This window comes from Microcebus murinus, chromosome 26 (genome assembly GCF_040939455.1).
Source record: "Microcebus murinus isolate Inina chromosome 26, M.murinus_Inina_mat1.0, whole genome shotgun sequence".
NCBI lineage: Eukaryota > Metazoa > Chordata > Mammalia > Primates > Cheirogaleidae > Microcebus > Microcebus murinus.
In genome coordinates, this window is record NC_134129.1 from 5,939,805 (window position 1) to 5,961,580 (window position 21,776).

Consider the following 21,776-nt stretch of genomic DNA (forward strand, 5'->3'; position numbering starts at 1 on the left):
GGCGGGACACCTCGCAGCCCCCCGCAGTGATCATGAGATTATTCCATTTAAAACTTTCAAAGAGAAAGTCCGTGGCTGATGTCTCCAAAAAAGAGAAAAAAGAAAGCACCAGATATATTCTCCAGCAAACTGGTATTAACTGAGTAGCACCTAAGTGGACACATAGGTGCTACAGTAATAGGGTATTGGGCAGGTGGGAGGGGGGAGGGGGGCGGGTATATACATACATAGTGAGTGAGATGTGCACCATCTGGGGGATGGTCATGATGGAGACTCAGACTTTTGGGGGGAGGGGAGGAAATGGGCATTTATTGAAACCTTAAAATCTGTACCCCCATAATATGCCAAAATAAAAAAAATAATTAAAAAAAAAAAAACAATTAAGGAATCAACTACTGAAGTAACAAATGAATTCAGCAAGGCTGCAGAATACCAAATCAATATACAAAAGTTAATTGTATTTCTAGGCACTTGCAATGAAGAATTCAAAAATGAAATTAAGAAAACAATTCCATTTAAAGTATTAAAAAGAATAAAATACTTAAGAATAAATTCAACAAAAGAAGTACAAAACTTATTGTCTGAAAACCAAAAAACATTGTTGTAAGAAATTAAAGATTATCTAAATATATATAAAAATTCCCTTGTTCATGAATTGGAAGACTTAATATTGCTAAGATGGCAACAGCCCTTAAATTATCTAGTTTTAACATAATCCCTATCAGAATACAAACTGGCTTCTTTGTAGAAATTGTCAAGCTGATTCTAAAACTCATATGGAATTAAAAGGGATCCAGAAGAGTAAAAACAATCTTTAAAAAAAGAACAACTAAGTTGGAGAACTTACATGTGCCAATTTGAAAACTTACTCCAAAGCAAGTTGGTAATCAAAATAGTGTGGTACAGTCATAAGGATAGACATTTATAAAAATGAAATAAAACTGAGAATCCATAAATAAAAAAAAAAGAGAGAAAAAAGAAAAGAAAAAAGTAGAAAAATAAAAAATATTTAAATAAAGAAAAAAATAAAATAAAATAAATAAAACTTTCAAAGAATTAAAACAAGCCTGTGTTTCATATAACACAAACTCTCTTTACACCAAGAGCTCGCTTCAAGAATCGGCTCAAATAGAAAAGTTAATTCCTTGGGGCTGGAAATCTCTGGCGCAAACAGTCTTGTCTATCTCCACTGGAGTTCTTACAGTTCACCTCTTGGTGGAGGGATGAAAGGCATCAGCAAACCTAGCTCAGTGAGGCTAGAGACCCGCCGGTGAAGATCTCTGGCACGAATTACTGGGACAAGGAAATTGGTTTGGTATCAATGCTTAATTAAAATATGATGATCAGGCTATTGCTCAAATTCGGCAGTGCTGTACTGAAGTATGGGAAAAGATAGCTTCTCTTAGACAAGCTGTGTCTTCCTGTATAAATGTGAAACAAAATGTTAATGAAACTTATGTGGATTTTATTGTTCGACTGCAAGAAAGATCTTGTGCAAAAAAATGGTCGGTCCTCCTAATTTAGGAAATATGATGTTGACTTTTAATAATGTTAATTCAAAAGGCTGGCAGCTTTATGCCTGTTAAAATTAGAGGGGCACACCGCGCTGCTGAAAACAACTTTTAAAAAGTTGCCAAAATGTCTGGTCAGACATTTAAAAATGCAAATGTTAGCTAAAACTATCAGCAAAAAAGTCAATTCCAAAAAGCAAAGACCATCTCGTGGCAATGGGATCTTAACGCCATCTACTGATATATTTATAAAAGTACCTATAGACACATTTGGCCTGACCCTCCAGGCACATTAATATTAATTAACAGTTGATCATAATCCTGTTACATTAAAAGGAATATTAATACATTTAGGTGTAATGTATTCGGATTATTCAAAAAAATGCAGTTATGATGAGTTTCACTTCTGATTATTCTATTCAGGCTAGAGACCGTATTGCACAACTTCTGTTATCACCTTATGTGCAAATTGAAAGATCTAATGTTTTAAGACAAGGAGGTTTTGGAAGTACTCAAACTAAAGTATATTGGCAAACTTTTATTAATGACCAAAAACCTCAATTAGAAATTAAGCTTGGCCGGGCGCGGTGGCTCACACCTGTAATCCTAACACTCTGGAAGGCCGAGGCGGGCAGATTGCTCAAGGTCAGGAGTTCGAAATTAATACTTGAATAGATCTCAGGGGACACTAAGTGAAAAAGCCAATCTGAAAAATTACGCATTGTATGATACATGTATATACTATTCTTAATGAAACTTAAAAACTTAATGAAGATGAAGTATAGATTAGTGGTTGCCAGGGCTTAGTGATGGGGTGGGGGGAGGAGGGAGGGAGAGAGAGAGTCAGGTGACTGTTAGCAGCATGATGGATTCTTGTGGTCAAACTATCTGTATCTTGATTGTGGTAGTGGTCACATGATATGATATCATGTGAATCTACAGACATGATAAAATTACACAGAGGTAATTACACACACACACGACAAAATCATGTGCTTTCAAAACTGGTAAAATCTGAATAAAGGCGATGCATTGTCTCAATGTCAACTTCCTGGTTATAATATTGTACTATAGCTAAGCAAGGTGTTACTATTGAAGCAATCTCACTAAAGGGTACACAAGATTTCAGTATATTATGTCTTACAGTTATATCTTAACTGTATCTAAATCTATGATTATTTGAAAATAAAAACTTTTTTAATGGTAAGGAATTTCAGAAAAGGGTATATGTTACATCCAATTGAAGGAATCAAGGAAACCTTCATGGGAGAGGCAACACTTGAACTAACACTTTAGATCTTGATATAATCTAACTACTCTATGGTTAAGAAGATTTATTAATTTTGTTAAAATTGAAATGAAAAATTAGAACAAATCCTCACAGTGAGAGATCTCCTTGACAGATTTGTTTTGGAGTGATCCCAATAAAACTTCTTTTGTAGAATCAGAATTAAACAAGAAACCAGCACATTCTGTAGGTCTAATTTTCTATTCATTTCAAAACCAAATTATTAAACTTATGATCAGGTACCATATTGCAGGGGAGTAGTTGAGGCAGGCCCTTGAGGAGATCAGCTGCTTCTCCCCACTGCGCCAAGTCCCTTAGGTAGGGGTCGCCACAGAGGATAAGGAAATTGATAAGAAAGAGAGAGAATAAAAGAATACACAGAGATTAAGATATAGTTTATAGCTTTATATAAAAGATCAGATATAACACAGCGGGGTACCCAGGAGACTGGCATATCCCCATGAACGCCAGGAATATGGTTAGATTCATACAGGTTTTTATAATCACAGACATCAATTAGCAGTTGTCAGGGTAACATATTTGCATATCAGGGAATGCAGTGCTAGGGGATACAGGTAGTGGGTTAGGGTCAAAAGTCATCTCAAGGGGCTTCTAATCTATCTGGATGAACAAACAGGTACAAAGTCTTTCAGGGGCTACCTTCTAAATTCTAAGAGGTAGCTGTCAATTAACAAAGGTAAAACTAAAGAGGTTTAGTGACTCTGTATTTCTTTGATTAGTTATGGTGGACTTAAAGGCAGACAGACAGGAGAGAGAAGGAAGCCCATCTCTATAAAACAGGTTGTTTACAACCACTGGGCACATCTCTGGGCAAAGTACACTCATCGTCTCCGGCTCCCATCCTGTGGGCCATATTTGCCTTGTCTTGTCTTTCAAGACACAGGGAAGCTCACAGACTTTGAGATACTGGGAAGCCTTCCTGGAAAACATCCCCACCAGAGATCTGAGAGCTCTCCCATGATAGCAGCCTCTAATAAGTGAACCATTGAGTCCACACATTCCTTCAGGGCAAAACCCTGCAAACTCCTGTTTCTGTCTTTAATATAGTAATATTGGGTTGTACAATAAAATAATGATCTTATGAGCCATATCTCATTAATTCCTCATATTTTCCCAACACCATATTTTTCAAAACAGGACTATATTCAGATCAAAGTGTCAGGGGAAAAAAAAAACAAAACAGGACTATAGTTTCATTACAGTAACTGTCATAATAGTTACCATGTCTTCAATATCTACTATGTTCCAAGAATGTGCTAAGCCCTTTTTAAACATTCTCAGTTTTATTCCAACAACAATCATTTTAGTAAATATTAATATTATCTCTGTCATACAGGTGAGTAAATTGAGGCTTAGAATATTTAAATACTCTATCTGGTTTAAGTCACGCAGTTAATGTAAAATCGGCGATTACTTTTTAAAATCAATGTGTAAATAATAATAAAGCTATGTTTTCTGCATAATGTAAAAATAAAAGTCATTTAACAACATTTATTAAGAGACTTAGACACAGAGCACCTTACTAAGTGCTGTGGGAAGAAATATAAAAGATATAAGCCGGGCGCGGTGGCTCACGTCTGTAATCCTAGCACTCTGGGAGGCTGAGGCGGGCGGATTGCTCGAGGTCAGGAGTTCGAAACCAGCCTGAGCAAGAGCAAGACCCCGTCTCTACTATAAATAGAAAGAAATTAATTGGCCAACTAATGTATATATATATATAAAATTAGCCGGGCATGGTGGCGCATGCCTGTAGTCCCAGCTACTGGGGAGGCTGAGGCAGAAGGATGGCTGAGGCAGAAGGATTGCTTGAGCCCAGGAGTTTGAGGTTGCTGTGAGCTAGGCTGACGCCACGGCACTCACTCTAGCCTGGGCAACAAGCGAGACTCTGTCTCAAAAAAAAAAAAAAAAAAAAAAAGATATAGAAGAGGAACTGCCTGCCTACCCTCTAGTACAATGAGTAAATATCACAGTCATGTCTTCCTAACTTTCTCCAATGAAATCTTTACCACAAAATGCCAAAATTACATATTATTTTTCAAAAGAAATTACCATTTTATAAATATGATAGTGTACTATCTATTTCTCTATGCACATAAAGTCTAAACCAGGCGTCCTCAAACTACGGCCTGAGGGCCACATGTGGCCCTCCAAGGACATCTACCAGGCCCGCCAGCTGTTTTTGCTGCCGCTGCCTATCCTGCTTAGCAGCCCATTCGTCCCGGGTCCACAGTGCGCATGTGTGGAATGCGCACTACACTCTCCAATGGTTCTCCAACGGTCTGGTCTAAAGTATTGCTTGTATGTTCACTGTGATACAAATTTTATTTGTCAAATCCTTTGTAAAATCAACACGAATTAATTTTCAAATGCCATTTTTCAAAGATGAATTGTATTCTTTTGGCTTTGTAAGATCCTTTTACAGCATTTAGAGTACAGTTTTCATTATTACTTAAACATCCAGACATCTTTCCTGAATCTGGATGGCGTTTCCTCCCTTTATTTTTCTATAGCTTGAGGGTTCCACCTACAGGCTCAACTGCAGAATATACTGAAACAAGGGAAATTAATTTGTAACAGAACACTGAGAGTCATTTAGTTTGAACTATACGTATATATTTACTTAAAATTCAACATTTTTCTCAATGTTGTTTTTTCTCAAAGGGCTTTATTAAATGGGACAAAACAGTTTATGCAAAATAGTTAACACTGTCAATTCATGTCAGTTTTTGTATCTTATTTTAGCCAAGTGCCTAAATTTTATCAGTTCATATGCCAATGTTATTCAGGTCAATAAAAGTCAAGTTTTTCCTGCTAATATTGGTTTTCAGAGTGGCTGTTGTAACAATACAGAACTTGTATGAGTAACTATCCACAACGAGGAAAGGGTAACCAAAAGACTCAATAAAATCTAACCCCGATCATGCTGTAACTCTTGGCACCGTCCTAACTTCACTATGACCTAGATCATTTGAATGTTGTGTCTCTAATAGCTCAGTAATAATTTGCCAAAATCCAAAATTATAAAGATGGCCAATATTACGCTTTTATTCTTCAGTTTTGTATCCAGGCAGTTAGCAATTCAGTGTTATACTAGAGTCAGCAGGGAGGCACTAGCCATGTGCAGACTGTAAACACAGCAAGAGGGGAAGAGGAATATATGCAAGCATCTCAAAATGGAGGGCCAAGACCCAGCTTCAGTTGCATGACGACAGCTCCACACACTGACACCTGGACCTTATTCCCTTCAAGGATTTGCAGTTTGGGAAAGTTTTAGCTGCACAAACACTTCATGATAATCCCACTTCAGTCAATAGTTTGGACTGGTCCTCTCTTCATTCCCTGTCATTTAATTGAACAATTATTTTACTACATTTTACTACATGCTGATTGTCATTAAATGAATTTTCATTTTAGCCTCACATTTTAAAGAATCTATAATAATAAATTAACTGTAACATTTTCCCCATCTTCCCTTCCTTTGTGGATTATCATATTATAATATCAAGCAAATGGGCCGGGCGCGGTGGTTCACGCCTATAATCCTAGCACTCTGGGAGGCCGAGACAGGCAGATTGCTGGAGGTCAGGAGTTCTAAACCAGCCTGAGCAAGAGCAAGACCCCATCTCTACTATAAATAGAAAGAAATTAATTGGCCAACTAATATATAGAGAAAAAATTAGCTGGGCATGGTGTCACATGCCTTTGGTCCCAGCTACTCAGGAGGCTGAGGCAGAAGGATTGCTTGAGCCCAGGAGTTTGCAGTTGCTGTGAGCTAGGCTGATGCCATGGCACTCACTCTAGCCTGGGCAACAAAGTGAGACTCTGTCTCAAAATTTTATATATATATATATATATAAAATATATGTCAGTCCCCTACATATGTATACATATGTAGGGGACTGACATATATTTTCCTAGTTTAAGAATTAAATTTAGTGAGTAATGTACTTATTCTGCCCAGAGCATTTGAAAGTAATGTGTTCCGGACAAGTCCCTTGTGACAAACATGGTTGCTGCCTAGAGGCATAACAATAGACCTGAGTTTCTGCAATGAGGCAAGAGCTGTCCAGCCCCATGATAAGTGGAGGCCCAGAGGACACACAATAAGCACATTGTTTTTTTGATTGCTGCTTAGCCTCATAAGATGGCTGGTTAGTCAATGACAGGTAAGACCCCTCAAGGGAGGGGCGACCTAAGCCAGGCACAGCCACAGGAGATCAGCCTAAGAGGAACTGGGGATGAAAAATGACCCTGGTGGAGGCCTTGCCCAACCTTGCTAATCTCGGTCTGTGATCTATACCTGGCACCTCGAGCAACTGCCTGGAAACCTTGAGTCAGGAGACATCTGTGTCCTTAGGCTACATGTTCCAGAATTTATGGCTGTTGCTGCCACGCCTGAGTGGGCACATACAAGGAACTAAGTTTGATTTTGGGGGTATAAAAATAAAACGACTGGTGCATTCTGCACTGCAGTCTTGTAACCGTCTTTGTGTGTGTGCATGTGTCTTTTTGTGTTCTGTGTTCAACCTCTGTCCTGCAAACGGGCCACAACAATATATATAATATCAAGCAAATGGGTGATTTATCTATTTTTTATTGTTTTTTATGGACATCATTAGCACTGCAATGTTAAATAAATATTGTTTGCTTTAATGTGTTTAGAATAAGTACATTACATAGAGTTTGTATAATTATTGTAGGTCACAGAAAACAGAATCTTCCTCACATTTCTCCCAGTAGTTGTTTCACTGGAAATAAAAATAAAGCTAAATCTTATTTCTCTCTCAACTTCCTTAACTGAGTTTCTATTCTTCCTTCATCATGAAGCAGTTGGTACTTTGCTGTCTCCATCTTCTTGAACTATCATAATAAATATGATCATTTTCCACATTGCACTAAAAAAAGAAATAATATGTTTCTGTATACACAAAAAAATGTAGTTTTTTTTCTTTTCATATTTTCTTTTATTCCTTTCTTTATTCTGAAAGTACAAATTTACTAAGATGAGAGAAGCTTAAGGAAATCAAGGAAGGGATTGCTTCAAATTGTACATATAGGCATGAGAAATTTATATCAACACATCAAAACTGTGATGACAGAAATCTTCTAGAAAACAAATGAACGCAGGCTGGGGCAGACAATCTGGCAGAAGCAAGGTGCCCATATATAGAACAGAGCTAAGAAGGAAATATATGCATCAAGCTGACAGTTTAATGAGATCAGTCAGATCCGGGTGGTTTGCAAGGCTTCTTCTGCAATTCTGTATGTCTAAGAATGGACAATACACAAAAAATGTGTTCCATTCTAGCAGGTTTTCTTAGATACCAGTTTTGGAAGTGATCCAGTTCCGGAAGGCAGTAACCCTAGTGTAAACACCAGGCTTGTTGGGTTTTGCGCATTCATCTCCCCAGCTCACAATTCCAGCGAGGTACCAGATATCTCTGACATCTGCACTGACCAGGGGTCCTCCAGAGTCACCCTAAAGGAGAAGGGCGAGATTAGTAATTCATAATTCAATCCATTGCAGAGAAATTTGCTATTTTTTTAACTTAAAAGTGTAATAAAAGGAGTGATCTTTAAGTCTTCAGTGTGTCCAAACTCAGAAGTGAGTCTATCCACCTATTCCAGCTATCCAACTAATGAAAGAGCTCTAATATCTGGAAAACTGATTTAGCCTCAGGGTTAGGTATGCTGAGACTGAAGGCCCCATCTCTTTGGGGAAGAGTACTCTTAACTTATCTGATACATCTGACAAAATAACTTCCTAAACAAGTTGCCTCTTTATTAATGTGACATAACTCCAAAATAAAGGCAGGAGGAGCTGGTAAAAAGTCTATTACTGATAAGAAACACAGAAATTAGAGTCATACACCTGGGTTTCTATCTCAAGTTTGGCTCTTAGAAGCTGGCAGACCTTTCATTTACATAGTTATAAATGCTCCTAATGTATAAATGCTCTGATAATTACTATGAAGATTATGTAAGACAGTGAATGTAAAGTGCTTAGTCTAGCACAAAGCAGAATTTAGGGAATGTATATATAAAAAGATAAATTCTAATTGTTTATATCCTGCAAATAACAGAGCTCTGGGCCGGGCGCTGTGGCTCACGCCTGTAATCCTAGCTCTTGGGAGGCCGAGGCGGGCGGATTGCTCAAGGTCAGGAGTTCAAAACCAGCCTGAGCAAGAGCGAGACCCCGTCTCTACTATAAATAGAAAGAAATTAATTGGCCAACTGATATATATATAAAAAATTAGCCGGGCATGGTGGCGCATGCCTGTAGTCCCAGCTACTCGGGAGGCTGAGGCAGGAGGATCGCTTGAGCCCAGGAGTTTGAGGTTGCTGTGAGCTAGGCTGACGCCACGGCACTCACTCTGGCCTGGACAACAAAGCGAGACTCTGTCTCAAAAAAAAAAAAAAAAAAAACAAAAAAAAAAACAAAAAAAAAAAAAAAAAAAACAGAGCTCTGTTTCTTCACACAGGTCATATAAACAAGGTATTGACTGATCATTACTGAGCCTCTAGTTATTGATCACCCATTTAAGTGCTCAGTACTCTATGAAGCTTTTAACTAACATATTATCTCATTAATTCACATAATTATTGCACAAAAACCCATAGAGTTAGATTTAATATTCTCTAGTTTAGCAATAAGGAAACTGAAACTGACAGAAATTAATTAAATTGTCTGAGATCACATGCTAATCAGTGGCAGAACTTGAATTTGCATCCAAAGCCATCTAACTGAGAAGTCCATGCTTTTTTCCCTATATTACACCAAATTCCTTGTGAATTTTCTTTTTTCCATTTACAAATATCAACTAATATTGAAAATAACTACTCGAGGGGGGAGGGAAGGCATGGGCAATATATGTAACCTTAACACTTGTATCCCCATAATATGCTAAAATAAAAAATAAATAAATAAATGAAACTTTTTAGTATAAATAAATAAATAAAAACAGCTGAATTCGAAATAATGTGTTTATAATTTCTAAATCAATTAACCAATAAACATTTACTAACACCCTCACATGTGGTGGGAAATATTAAAAAAGTAATATAAACAGATCTTGCCCCCCAGAGCCTACAATCTACTTATAGAAATAAGATGTATCATATAAAGCTATTTGAAAACAAATAATTTTGATGATTAAAACCCAGCCTACTTTTGGCATCTCCAGAACCTGAGAAAGCCACCTGAAAGGCCCAAGATCAGCATGCCTGGGCCCACTAACACTGTGCCAGTGTTTGCTGTCCTGCGGCCCACGGACAGGCATGCTGAGCCTACTGCTACCACCACTGGGGTCAAAAGACTGGCCCACCTGACACACCAGTACCCAGCCTCCATTAATAACCACATCCTAAGCCATCAAGAAAATCACAGACACCACTGGTGCTGTTTACAGCCAAAGAAGTCATAGAGAGACTACAATACTTCACACACCAGAATCAAAACCAAAATGCCCTACCTGACCAACACCATAGATGCACCCTCAGAAAAATGTCTTCTCCAGTGAAAGCAAATTCAAAAATTTCAAAGAGGCAACTGTTACACCAGTTGTGCTGACATCAATATAAAGACACAGGAAACATAAAAAAGCAAGGACATAAAACATCGCCAAAGAAACAGTCTTCAACGATAGATCTGAATCAAAAAGAAAATTAATAATTCCCAAAAGAAGAATTATAAATATTGTTTCTAATGAACCTCATTGAGATACAAGAGAATTCTGAAAAACAAAAACCAAAAAAAGAAATCAGAAAAACAATTGAGACTATGTGCGAGAAATTTATCAAAGAGATAGACATCATTAAAAAGAACTAAACAAATTCTGGAACTGAAGAATTCATTGAGTCAAATATGAATTATATTCAAAAGCTTTAAAAACAGATTAGATCAAGCAAAAGGAAGAATCTCAAACATTGAAAACAAGTCTTTTGAAATAACCAAGATGAAAACCAAAGCAACCAAATATACCCATTTTCAGTGTCCCAGAAGGTAAGAGAAGACGAAAGGGTTATAAAACATATTTAATGAAATAATAAAAGACTAACCCAGAGAAAGGCAAGATGGCAGATGAGAAACACCACCACCCAGGGCATCTCTGCAAGAAGGAGAGATTTTTGGATGAAAGTGAATGAAACAATCAGGCAGACAAGCATAGATTGGATGAGGGTTGAAAGGAAGGGTGTCCAAACCTACAGAAGACAAGGGAAGACGTTGCAGAGCAAAACCGGAAGGGGAAATGCATCGGCAGGGACTCAGCCCTGAGAGGCTTGGAAACCAGCAACAAGGGTAGGTGGAGCAGTTCAAATTCCCCTCCCTCACATCTCGGACTGATGGTGGGCTCCCCAGCTGCTGGAGAGACCTGCTCACAGCAACACAGAGACTGCTACCGCCAGTGAGCAGAGATCCTCTTGCAGACAGTGCACCTCCCCAGTTGGCAGGTATCATATTCTTTCATGCTCCCCTTCCCCTCCCCTATCTGTGGCTGTCAAGAGAGACAATTTAGCCACCACTCAGAGGCATCCACAGGGAATGGGACCTTCCCTTTTGGGGCCCTGCAGCAGACTCAGGGGTGCTTGGACTGTGAGCTCCCTACCCACCGGCCCTCCCTGGTGCTGCTTGCCTGGTTACTCCAGCAGAGCAGGGCAAACTCCAAGGCAGAGAGACATTAATCCAGCTTGGGCACCCCATGGGTGACTTGGGACCAGCACTCTTCTCCCTGGCATTGTCAGGGATTGATCTCCAGGGCCTGGCAGATGGGCCTGCAGGCCAGATCCTGTACACACAGGTCTTGATTGCCTTGCCCAGGAGCACAGAAAGGATATTTGTGAACTAGTTTATTAGGGTGTGTGTACCTTCAGGGGCAGATCAGAGTTAGTCCCAGCTGCAGCATTCTAGGGCTGCACTTCCAGCTCAGGCTGTGATCCTGGGCAGAGAACCTCCTGGCCTACATCACAGTCACAGATGGAGCTCAGCTGGCTTGAGGTCTAGTCTGCCAGCAAAAACCTGGGAGAGATCATGGAATAGGGGAGAGTGGAAAGGAGTGAGGCCTGCTACAGACTGCCGGACTGGGGGTCTCAGAGAGCCATACCTCCATTCCCATACTTTCTGGTTGAGTGGAGCCACTTCAGCCCCTCTGTGACAGCTTCGCCAGAGGCAGGGAACAGAACTTTGATGCCTGCTGAAAGCATTTGTGGAGCTTAAGGGCAGGCTCACACAACCCAGCCCTGCCCAGCCTCACTCTCAGACCTGCCCCTGTTGAGGTGGAGAATAAGGACACATCTGGAAGTTCCAGGGCCCCACCCACCAGGTCACTCCCAGATCTGCCCCTGTTGAGGTGGAGAATAAGGACACATCTGGAAGTTCCAGGGCCCCACCCACCACCTTAGGCACTAGAGTGGCTCTCCAGAGGAACAAGAGCTGGTTACAGGACCCAGAAACAACATCGCAGCTTGCTCCTCCTGGCAAGCATCACATACTGACAGGAAGGTCAATATGCATGCCCTTTTACTGCATTTACTGACTCATTATATAGGGTGTGGTCAATTCTCACCCATAAGCACCACCTACTTACTGGCTCGGAGACTAAACTGGGAATGTCAATATATAAATGAAAATCCAAAGCTAAGAAGCAACAGTTGCTCCAGATGGGAAGGAATCAGCAAAAGAACTCTGGAAGTATGAAGAATCAAACAAAAAGGACACCCCTAAAAGGGAACACCAGCTCTATAGCAATGAATACCAACCAAATTCAGAATACTAAAATGACAGAAGAAGAATTTCAAGCATGAATTATAAGAAAACTCAATGATATGCAAGAGAAAATGGATAACCAACACAAAGAAACCACCAAAAAAAAAAAATCCAGGACTTGGAAGAAAAATTCACTAAAGAAATTGAAATATTAAAGAAAAATCAAACAGAACTTCTGAAAATGAAAAAATTTATTCAAGGAATTACAAAACATAGTGGAAAGCTTCAAGAATAGGGTAGATCAAACAGAAGAAAGAATCTCAGGGATTGAAGATAACATCTTTTAATTAAACAAGTCAGTTGCAGAGATAGAGCATGTCTGAGAAGGTCTTTATTTCTCCCTCATTCGTATAAGAAACTTAGTTTTGCAGGATACAAGATTTTAGGCTGGGCCGGGCATGGTGGCTCACGCCTGTAATCCTAGCACTTTGGGAGGCTGAGGCGGGCGGATTGCTCAAGGTCAGGAGTTCGAAACCAGCCTGAGTGAGACCCCGTCTCTACCAAAAATAGAAATAAATTAATTGACCAACTAAAAATATATATACAAAAAATTAGCCGGGCATGGTGGCACATGCCTGTAGTCCCAGCTACTCGGGAGGCTGAGGCAGGAGGATTGCTTGAGCCCAGGAGTTTGAGGTTGCTGTGAGCCAGGCTGATGCCACGGCACTCACTCTAGCCTGGGCAACAAAGTGAGACTCTGTCTCAAAAAAAAAAAAAAAAAAAAAGATTTTAGGCTGGCCAACATTCCTAGGAAACATAGATGCAAATATTCTCAACAAAATAATAGCAAACCAAATCCAACAGTACATCAAAGACAATGTACCATGAACAAGTAGGATTTTTCCCAGGTATAGAAGGATGGTTCAGCATATACAAATCAATAAATGTGTTATATCACATCAACAGAATGAAGGACAAATGCCATATGATCATTTCACTAGATGCAGAAAACACCTCTGATAAAATCTGATATCTTTTCATGATAAAAACTCTCAGCAAGCAAGCTAAGCATAGAAGGAACATACCTCAATATAATAAAGGCCATATGTGACAAACCCACAGATAACATCATGCTGAATGGGGAAATTTGAAAGCCTTTCCCCTAAAAACTGGGACAAGACAAAGATGCAAACTTTTACCATTCTGATTCAACATAGTACTGGGAGTTCTCACCAGAGCAGTCACACAAAAGAAATAAGAGGCATCCAAATTGAAAAAGAAGTCAAATTGTCCCTCTTGCTGATAATATGATCTTATGTCCCGAAAAACCTAAGGACTCCACCCAAAACTTCTTACATTTGATAAATTTATTGAGTAAAGTTTCAGCATACAAAATCAATATGCAAAAATCAGTAGTGTTTCTATACACCAATAATGAACTAGCTGCAAAGAAATCAAGAAGGCAATCCCATTTACAATAGCTATAAAATAAATATGAAATACCTAGGAATAATTTTTTTATTTCAAAGTATTATGGTGGTACAAATGTTTTTGGTTACATGGATAACTTTTTTAATGCTCAAGTTGGGGTTAAAAGTGTGCCCGTCACCCAGATAGCGTTCATTATACCCATCGGGTAGGTTTTCCCCCAACCTCCTCCTCTCCCTTCCTGCTGCTTGATTTCCTTTGGGATTTATTATACTTCCCTCTATGCACATATGTGCTCATCAGAATAAATTTAACCAAGGAGGTGAAAGACCTCTACAAGAAATACGGAAAAACACTAAATGAATGAAATTATAGAGGATACACAAAGACGAAAAGCTAGCCCATGCTCATGGATCTGAAGAAGTAATATCATTAAAATGACCATACTGCTCAAACCAGTTTATAGAGTCAATGCAATCCATATCAAAATACCATTTCTGTCTTTCACAAAAATAGCAAAACAATCCTAAAATTTGGATGAAACCAAAAATGATCCCAAATAGCCAAAGTAATCCTAAGCAAAAAGAACAGAGCTGGAAGCATCACACTGCCTGACTTCAAAATATATTCCATGGCTATAATAAGAAAAACAGCACACTATTGTTATAAATAGAGGCACATAGACCAATGGAACAGAGTAGAGAATCTAGAAATACATCCATATATTTATAGGCAACTGATGTGCTGAGAACATACATTGGAGAAATGACACCCTCTTTAATAAATGGTGCTGGAAATATTTGATATTCATATATAGAAAAATGAAACTGGACCCTTATATCTCACCTTATACAAAAATCAACTCAAGATGGATTAAGGACTTAAACATTAGCCCCCAAACTATAAAATTACTAAAGAAAATTTAAGGAAAAACTTCAGGACATTGGTCTTGGCAAAGACTTTCTATAACTAAAACATCAAAAGAACAGGCAATTAAAAAAATATATAGACAAATGGGACTATATTAAACTAAAAAGTTTCTGCAAAGCAAAAGAACAATCAGCAAAAAGAAGAGACAACCTGTTGAATGGGAGAAAATATTTGCAAATTATTCATCTGACAAAGGACTAATACCCAGAATATACAATGAATTCAAACAACTCAACAGTAAAAATAATAATAAAAATAATTCCACCAAAAAGTAGACAAAGGACTGGAACAAAGATTTCTCAAAAGAATACATACAAATTGCCAACAGGTATATGAAAAAATTCTTAGCATCACTAATCATCAGGGAAATACAAATCAAAACCACAGTAAGATGCCATCTCACCCCAATTAGAATAGTTTACACACCATAAATTAGAGGAACTAAAATTTTTCTATTAATACAAAGAGATAGTCAACAACACTAATAGATAAATCAAAATTAAACTCTATGAAAAAGTCACTGTGTAATTCTATTTATATGACATTCAGAAATTATAAAATTATAGAAATATAGAACAATTTAGTGACTGCCAGATGTTAAGAGGTGACAAGAGGTAAAGAGAGTTACTCTTGAGGTAGATCTTTGTGGTAGTAGAATAGTTCTCCATCTTAACTACAGTGATGATCACACAAATCCACACACATGACAAAATGCCATAGAATTAGATGTACACTTTATATTACTGTCAATTTTCTCAGTTGTATATTGTACTATAGCTATGTGAGATGTAACCATTGGGGGAAACTGGGTAAAGGGTACGTGTGACTTCTCTGTACTATCTTTGCAAATCTATAAACTTATAATTCTATAAATCTATAATTATTCCAAAGAAAAGTGCACAAAAAATTATGCAGCATTTTAACAGGTAAAACCATTTACCTGGCATGCATCTTTTTTTCCTGTTAAGAAGCCAGCACACAACATTCTAGGAGTTATAGCACCATTGTAAGCTTGAGGTTCATTGCAGGTTTTAGTGTCGATGAGAGTCACCTGTACTTGCCGAAGGTGATTTTGACTGATACCTAAAGGGGAAAAAGTCTTTATATTTGTAGATATACATATATTTTACAAACCTGAAGAAATTTTTTCATAATTATTGGATAAGATAGTAATATAAAAATCTTAGAATACATATATTTTTAGATACAGTAATATTTGGGAAGAGAATTCTTTCTTAACTACTTTAAATGAAAGTTGGCTGCCTAGGAAAGAAACTCAAGTTTTTTAACTCCATTCTTAAGATTTAAAGGAAATTTTGGTAGGGGAGAATGGTAGCTTTATGATTCTCTGATCTTCACAATTGGATATATTAAAGATCTCTAATCTCTTGAGTGGCTAATTCCCTAATAAAAAGTTCAGTGGCAAGGAGACTGAACTCTTTCAGTCTCTCTTTCTCTCTATTTGCTCTTTCAGATACCTCATCAGCACCATTGTTAGAGTACTAATGACGCACTTAATGGTAACCTAGGGAGGAATGTGTCTTCTAAAGGACTTACTCCATCGGTAGGACCTGACTTGGCCTGAGTCCATATGACCAAACAACAAACAAACATATTTTGGCATAGTGGCGTTTCATTCTTTCGACACCATGGAATAACAAATTGGATTTGATTTGAGTTTCTTTTCAGATGCTCACCATCATTTTGCAGTGCTCCAAATCCTGTCACAAACATCTCATCACCTGGGTGGAAGTCATAGGATGCATCAGGTAGACAAACTTTATGTACTGCGTTTGTGTAGGAAACAGGGCTAGAAAGCTCTGCAAGTGAAATGTCATAGTCATGTGATGGGTATTTGTATTTCTCATGGACAATTATTCTCCGGAGACCTCGTTTAATTTTTGCAGGTATTAGTGTTACTCCAAAGGAAACAGTCCATCTGGTGGGGTCCTTATACCTGGGGGTAAAAAATGAAGAATAAATTCCAGTCTAGCATGCTACCAATCAAATAATTTATATTAAATAATGTAGCCTATAGGTATAGAGTGTTTTTTTTTCTTTTTAAAGTTATAGTTTCTATGTATAGAAACAAACTCTTTCTAAGCTGAGACTCAGGCTCAGGGTTCTGAGCCTGAGGGTAGAAAACCCACTGCTTCCTAAGATATACATACTACTCCTTATGCCATGTCAACCACTCTGTATCCTAGAAATTTTTGACATTTCCAGACACCAGTGACTCTAAGGGACATATGGAAATAACATCCTTTACAGAATGAGAGAACTAAACATATTCTATGTGCCTCATGTCCCCTACTCAAAAATATATACATGTCTCTGAAAACCACAAATGCCACACAATAATTTAACAAAATAAAAAAGTAATTTTACTACTACATATTCTCCTGCTGCTGCCCATGGTCCTCCATTTCTTGTAATATTAATATAACTATTTACCCTATTCAGTTGTACCATTCGCTAGTTACAACGTTCTTCATACTTAATTATCTTTCTTACCATGCAGAATTTCACCCTGGGCACAAAACCACAACCTATCCAGCCTCCATCTCTGATAGAGACAACTCAACAGAGAGATACAGCGCTTCTCTTTGACATCAAGCTCAAAGTCCAAAGATGATTTTAAAATCCCTGCTTTCTTTGACAAACTATTGTGTATTTACCAGTGAAAAATTTATCTACATGTACTTTGATGCTGTTTCCATTTCCAGACTATAAAACCTCTTAGTAGGCCCGGCGCGGTGGCTCACGCCTGTAATCCTAGCACTCTGGGAGGTCGAGGCAGGCGGATCGCTCAAGGTCAGGAGTTCGAAACCAGCCTGAGCAAGAGCAAGACCCCGTCTCTACTATAAATAGAAAGAAATTAATTGGCCAATTAATATATATAGAAAAAATTAGCCGGGCATGGTGGTGCATGCCTGTAGTCCCAACTATTTGGGAGGCTGAGGCAGGAGGATTGCTTGAGCCCAGGAGATTGAGGTTGCTGTGAGCTAGGCTGATGCCATGGCACTGTAGCCTGGGCAACAAAGCAAGACTCTGTCTCAAAAAAAAAAAAAAATAACCTCTTAGTAAAGTTAATGAGTTCCCCATTCCCTTTGCGATATGCACACTATCTTAAATTTACGCTAAACTCACCTCTTTCAAAATTCACGAGGTACATCCTTTTTGCCAACACCCAATGCACTTTGTTAAGCCCCAGTCATTCACGAGGTTCGAGACTTACATTCTAAAGCAGTGAGCAGCACTCACAAGCCACGTGGCATTGATCAAAGTCGCTCCACAGCGGTGGACGCCATCCCACCGCAGGCTGGCTTGCCATGGCCATTCTCCCTCTTCTACCGGCGTCCCTCCAACGATCCTGAGACTCTGTCCTGTAGGTTTACTCCTCCGTGTCCCACAGCCTACCAGAGAGGGTACATTAATTAGCTGTTGTTCTAAGCATCAAATTGTGTTACTAGGCCCCAAAATTGTTTGTGTTTTGTGCTTCAATAGTGTCAAACCTTTTCTCATGCTCTTACTTGTCCACAAACTGTAATGTTTCATTTAGTTAACTCCTATTCATCTTGTAAGACTTAACTAAGTTGTTACCTCTTCTAGGGTGTCTTCTCTAAACAATGCCTCTGTCTCCAAACTGGATTAGCTATAACTTTCTTGATGCTTTCATAATAATGACAATAATAACAAATATTCTCTCCCCACCCCCAAGTTGTAGTCTCTCTCTCTCTCTCTCTACACACACACACACAAAATACCACAATGAGGCCAGGCATGGTGGCTCACACCTGTAATCCTAGCACTCTGAGAGGCGGAGGCGGGCGGATTGCTCGAGGTCAGGAGTTCGAAACCAGCCTGAGCAAGAGCGAGACCCCCGTCTCTACTATAAATAGAAAGAAATTAATTGGCCAACTAATATATGTAGAAAAAATTAGCCAGGCATAGTGGCGCATGCCTGTAGTCCCTGCTACTTGGGAGGCTGAGGCAGGAGGATTGCTTGAGCCCAGGAGATTGAGGTTGCTGTGAGCAAGGCTGATGCCAAGACACTCACTCTAGCCTGGGCAACAAAGTAAGACTCTGTCTCAAAAAAAAAAAAAAAAAAAAAAAAAACACCACAATGAGGCTTTATATCTAGGGTATCAAAATTGGCCTTGGTTGAGAACTGTTGTTTTAGAATTATATGTTCATGCGTTAGTCTCATGCATCTAATCCCATTAGGGTATCAGCAGCTTTAGGGGATTATATCTTGTCCATTTTGTATCCGTATTGCTTTACACACTACTAGCACACAGTAGGTTCCCGATAAATATTGGTGGTGGTAAGAATATATGTCATTTAGATAGTGGGATTATCTTTTGATTTTTGTGTTTAGCTGAGTTTATCAATTAACCAACATTCTGAGCGGGTGAGTAGCACATTTTCTTCCATCTTTTAAGATAAATGTAGTATGAAATAATTCCGTATCTCTTAAATTTACTCTCTAAATCATGGTGGGGTACTCCACTATAGGGGAAGGAAAGTACTAGGCCTAGAGTCAGCATTTTTAAAGTGCAGGTAAAGATATTTAGATAGACCTTTAGTAATTTCATCAAAATATATCCCACCCCTATAGTTGCCTACAGTTTCCATGACATGGTATTAATAACATCAAGAAGATTTTATTGAGTGTAAAGTGACAATTAAGTTTCTGCTTCTATCTGAAAATGTCAACATATAGATTACTTTTATATAAGCTTTAGAAAATTTTTATGAGAGCATATTATAGACATCTGGGAACAGAACATTGATAAGTGCACATTTTTTGTTTTTTTTAATAGTTGCACAACTCACTTCCACTACATATCTGCCATAGGCACCCCTATGTCCACTCCAAAGTTCTCCCAATTTTACTGTTTTCCACTAATAAACGGTGCCTCAGAAATAAGATAAAGCATTGTGAACTTTGCACAAATAACTCAAATTTTATTTGTCCTGTCCCTATAATATCAACACCAAGTATGCCTAAACGATCTACAGTGTTAACTTTTTACACTCAGGTAATGCCATTTCAAAAAATATAGTACACTTACAGTTGTTCAGGTAGTTGTCTGATTCTGTCTTGTTGATTTCTGAAATACACAGACACAGTGAATAGAACAGGGTCAGCACATCAGATTTGCACCATGCCTCTGAGTTTTGCAAATCCTAAAAAGCTGCTTGATTCCATTATAAGATGATTTCTCCAGGTTATAAAGAAAACAACATGGTTAGTTGGTCATAGATATAGTTTGTCTATTGTCTTGGGCAGGAGGGAATCCATGAACAGAGGTCTTTAAACTTCAATGTACGTAAGAGTCACACAGGGTTTATATTTATGATGCAAACTTCAGTTACCCTTCTGAGTAATTCTAATTCAGTAGTTTTATATTGAAGCCCAAGAATCTGAATTTTACACCAGGAAATAAAGTACAGGTAGTTCACAGCCCCTCTTTAGGAAATACTCATCTAAACCATAGTATTCATTACCCAAATGTAATGACATTTTTATTGACCATTATTTCAGATTATTTTACTAAGCTTATAAACATAGTCCCATTTGTATAACACATGTGGGTAGCATATCCAGAAATTGGTCCTCACTCACATTTTAAAACAACGCTATATCTAAGTCTTCTTTATGTTAAGTTTTAGAAAGACAGTCTGTCCTCAAACTGTCACTCAACCCCAGCCCATGACTCCTTAGCTTGTTGACTTCTCAATAGTCAGGCCTATGCAAACACTAACTCAGCAATAGACACATCAAACTCTAAACTCAAACTTTACCAATTTAGTAAAGTTTGGTCACTGGTCAGTTTACCAGTGACTAAACTGTTTTCTTTGAACATGGCAGGTTGGATGCCCTTAATGCAAAAATATTAATCTGTTAATTTTTTCTTTTAGTATTGAGTAGCATGGATTTACTGGAAATCTGTATTCTAGAAAGTATTCTTTCTGACTTTATGTATTCTGGCTATTTGTGGGCAAAATGGCAAAATACTTCATTTGGACCAATTTAGTTACAAAGAAATATTCTACTGGTGGCAAGACCCCAGAATTCAAGAATATTTTTTTAAACATTTAAAAATAAGCTGTTCTATGTAAGAAGAATAAACTAAATAAGGGCTAGCAACTTACTTTTAATTTCAACTGATTCAGGATCTACTTTAGGGGGTCCTGAAGCATCTCGCAGCTTTTCATGTAGAACACGTTGAACAGTTTTATTTACTACTGCAGGATCTTCAGTGGTGCGAAATTTACAAATCAGCAGCATGTGAGCCAACACTCCATGTTTTTCTTGACTGTGGACAAAAAGGAAGGAAGGAAGGAAGAAAGGAAGGAAGGAAGGAAGGAGGGAAGGAGGGAGGGATGGAGGGAGGGAAGGAGGCAGGAAGGGAAGGAAGGAAGGAAGGAAGGAAGGAAGGAAGGAAGGAAGGAAGGAAGGAAGGAAGGAAGGAAGGAAGGAAGGAAGGAAGGAAGGAAGGAGAAGAAGGAAGGAAGAAAGGAGGGAAGAAAGGAAGGGAGGGAGGGAGGGAAGGGAGGGAGGGAGGGAGGGAGGAAGGGAGGAAGGAAGGAAGGAAGGAAGGAAGGAAGGAAGGAAGGAAGGAAGGAAGGAAGGAAGGAAGGAAGGAAGGATTTATGGTATCACAATCAGTTTTTTTCCTTTGTCATTTATTTGAAGTACACAAAAATAAATCTATGAACGCTTCTTTCTATATTTCTCTTGTTTAGTATGTACAGAACCCCAAATACGTTCATGTGGTTTCCCTTACCACCAATGGGGTCTCATTAAGGACACGGCTATTAATATAAAAAGACATTTACCTTGTCAACCACTCAAAATTACTTAATGTGTAGTAAATAAATATGA

The 21,776-nt window shown here is 38.5% G+C and overlaps 1 protein-coding gene across 1 annotated transcript in view; it reads right to left on the reverse strand.

The window, feature by feature from the left end:
* Positions 1 to 8,137: 8,137 nt before the first annotated feature.
* LOC105869277 (transmembrane protease serine 11E-like) overlaps positions 8,138 to 21,776 on the reverse strand; it is a 94,689-nt gene continuing 81,050 nt past the window's right edge. The window contains exons 6-11 of the mRNA XM_075997747.1: positions 21,044 to 21,207; positions 19,960 to 19,998; positions 18,120 to 18,297; positions 16,579 to 16,838; positions 15,822 to 15,964; positions 8,138 to 8,299 (exon numbers count right to left, since the gene is read on the reverse strand). Coding sequence (XP_075853862.1) covers positions 8,138 to 8,299; positions 15,822 to 15,964; positions 16,579 to 16,838; positions 18,120 to 18,297; positions 19,960 to 19,998; positions 21,044 to 21,207 — 946 coding nt within the window. The remainder of the gene's footprint in view (positions 8,300 to 15,821; positions 15,965 to 16,578; positions 16,839 to 18,119; positions 18,298 to 19,959; positions 19,999 to 21,043; positions 21,208 to 21,776) is intronic.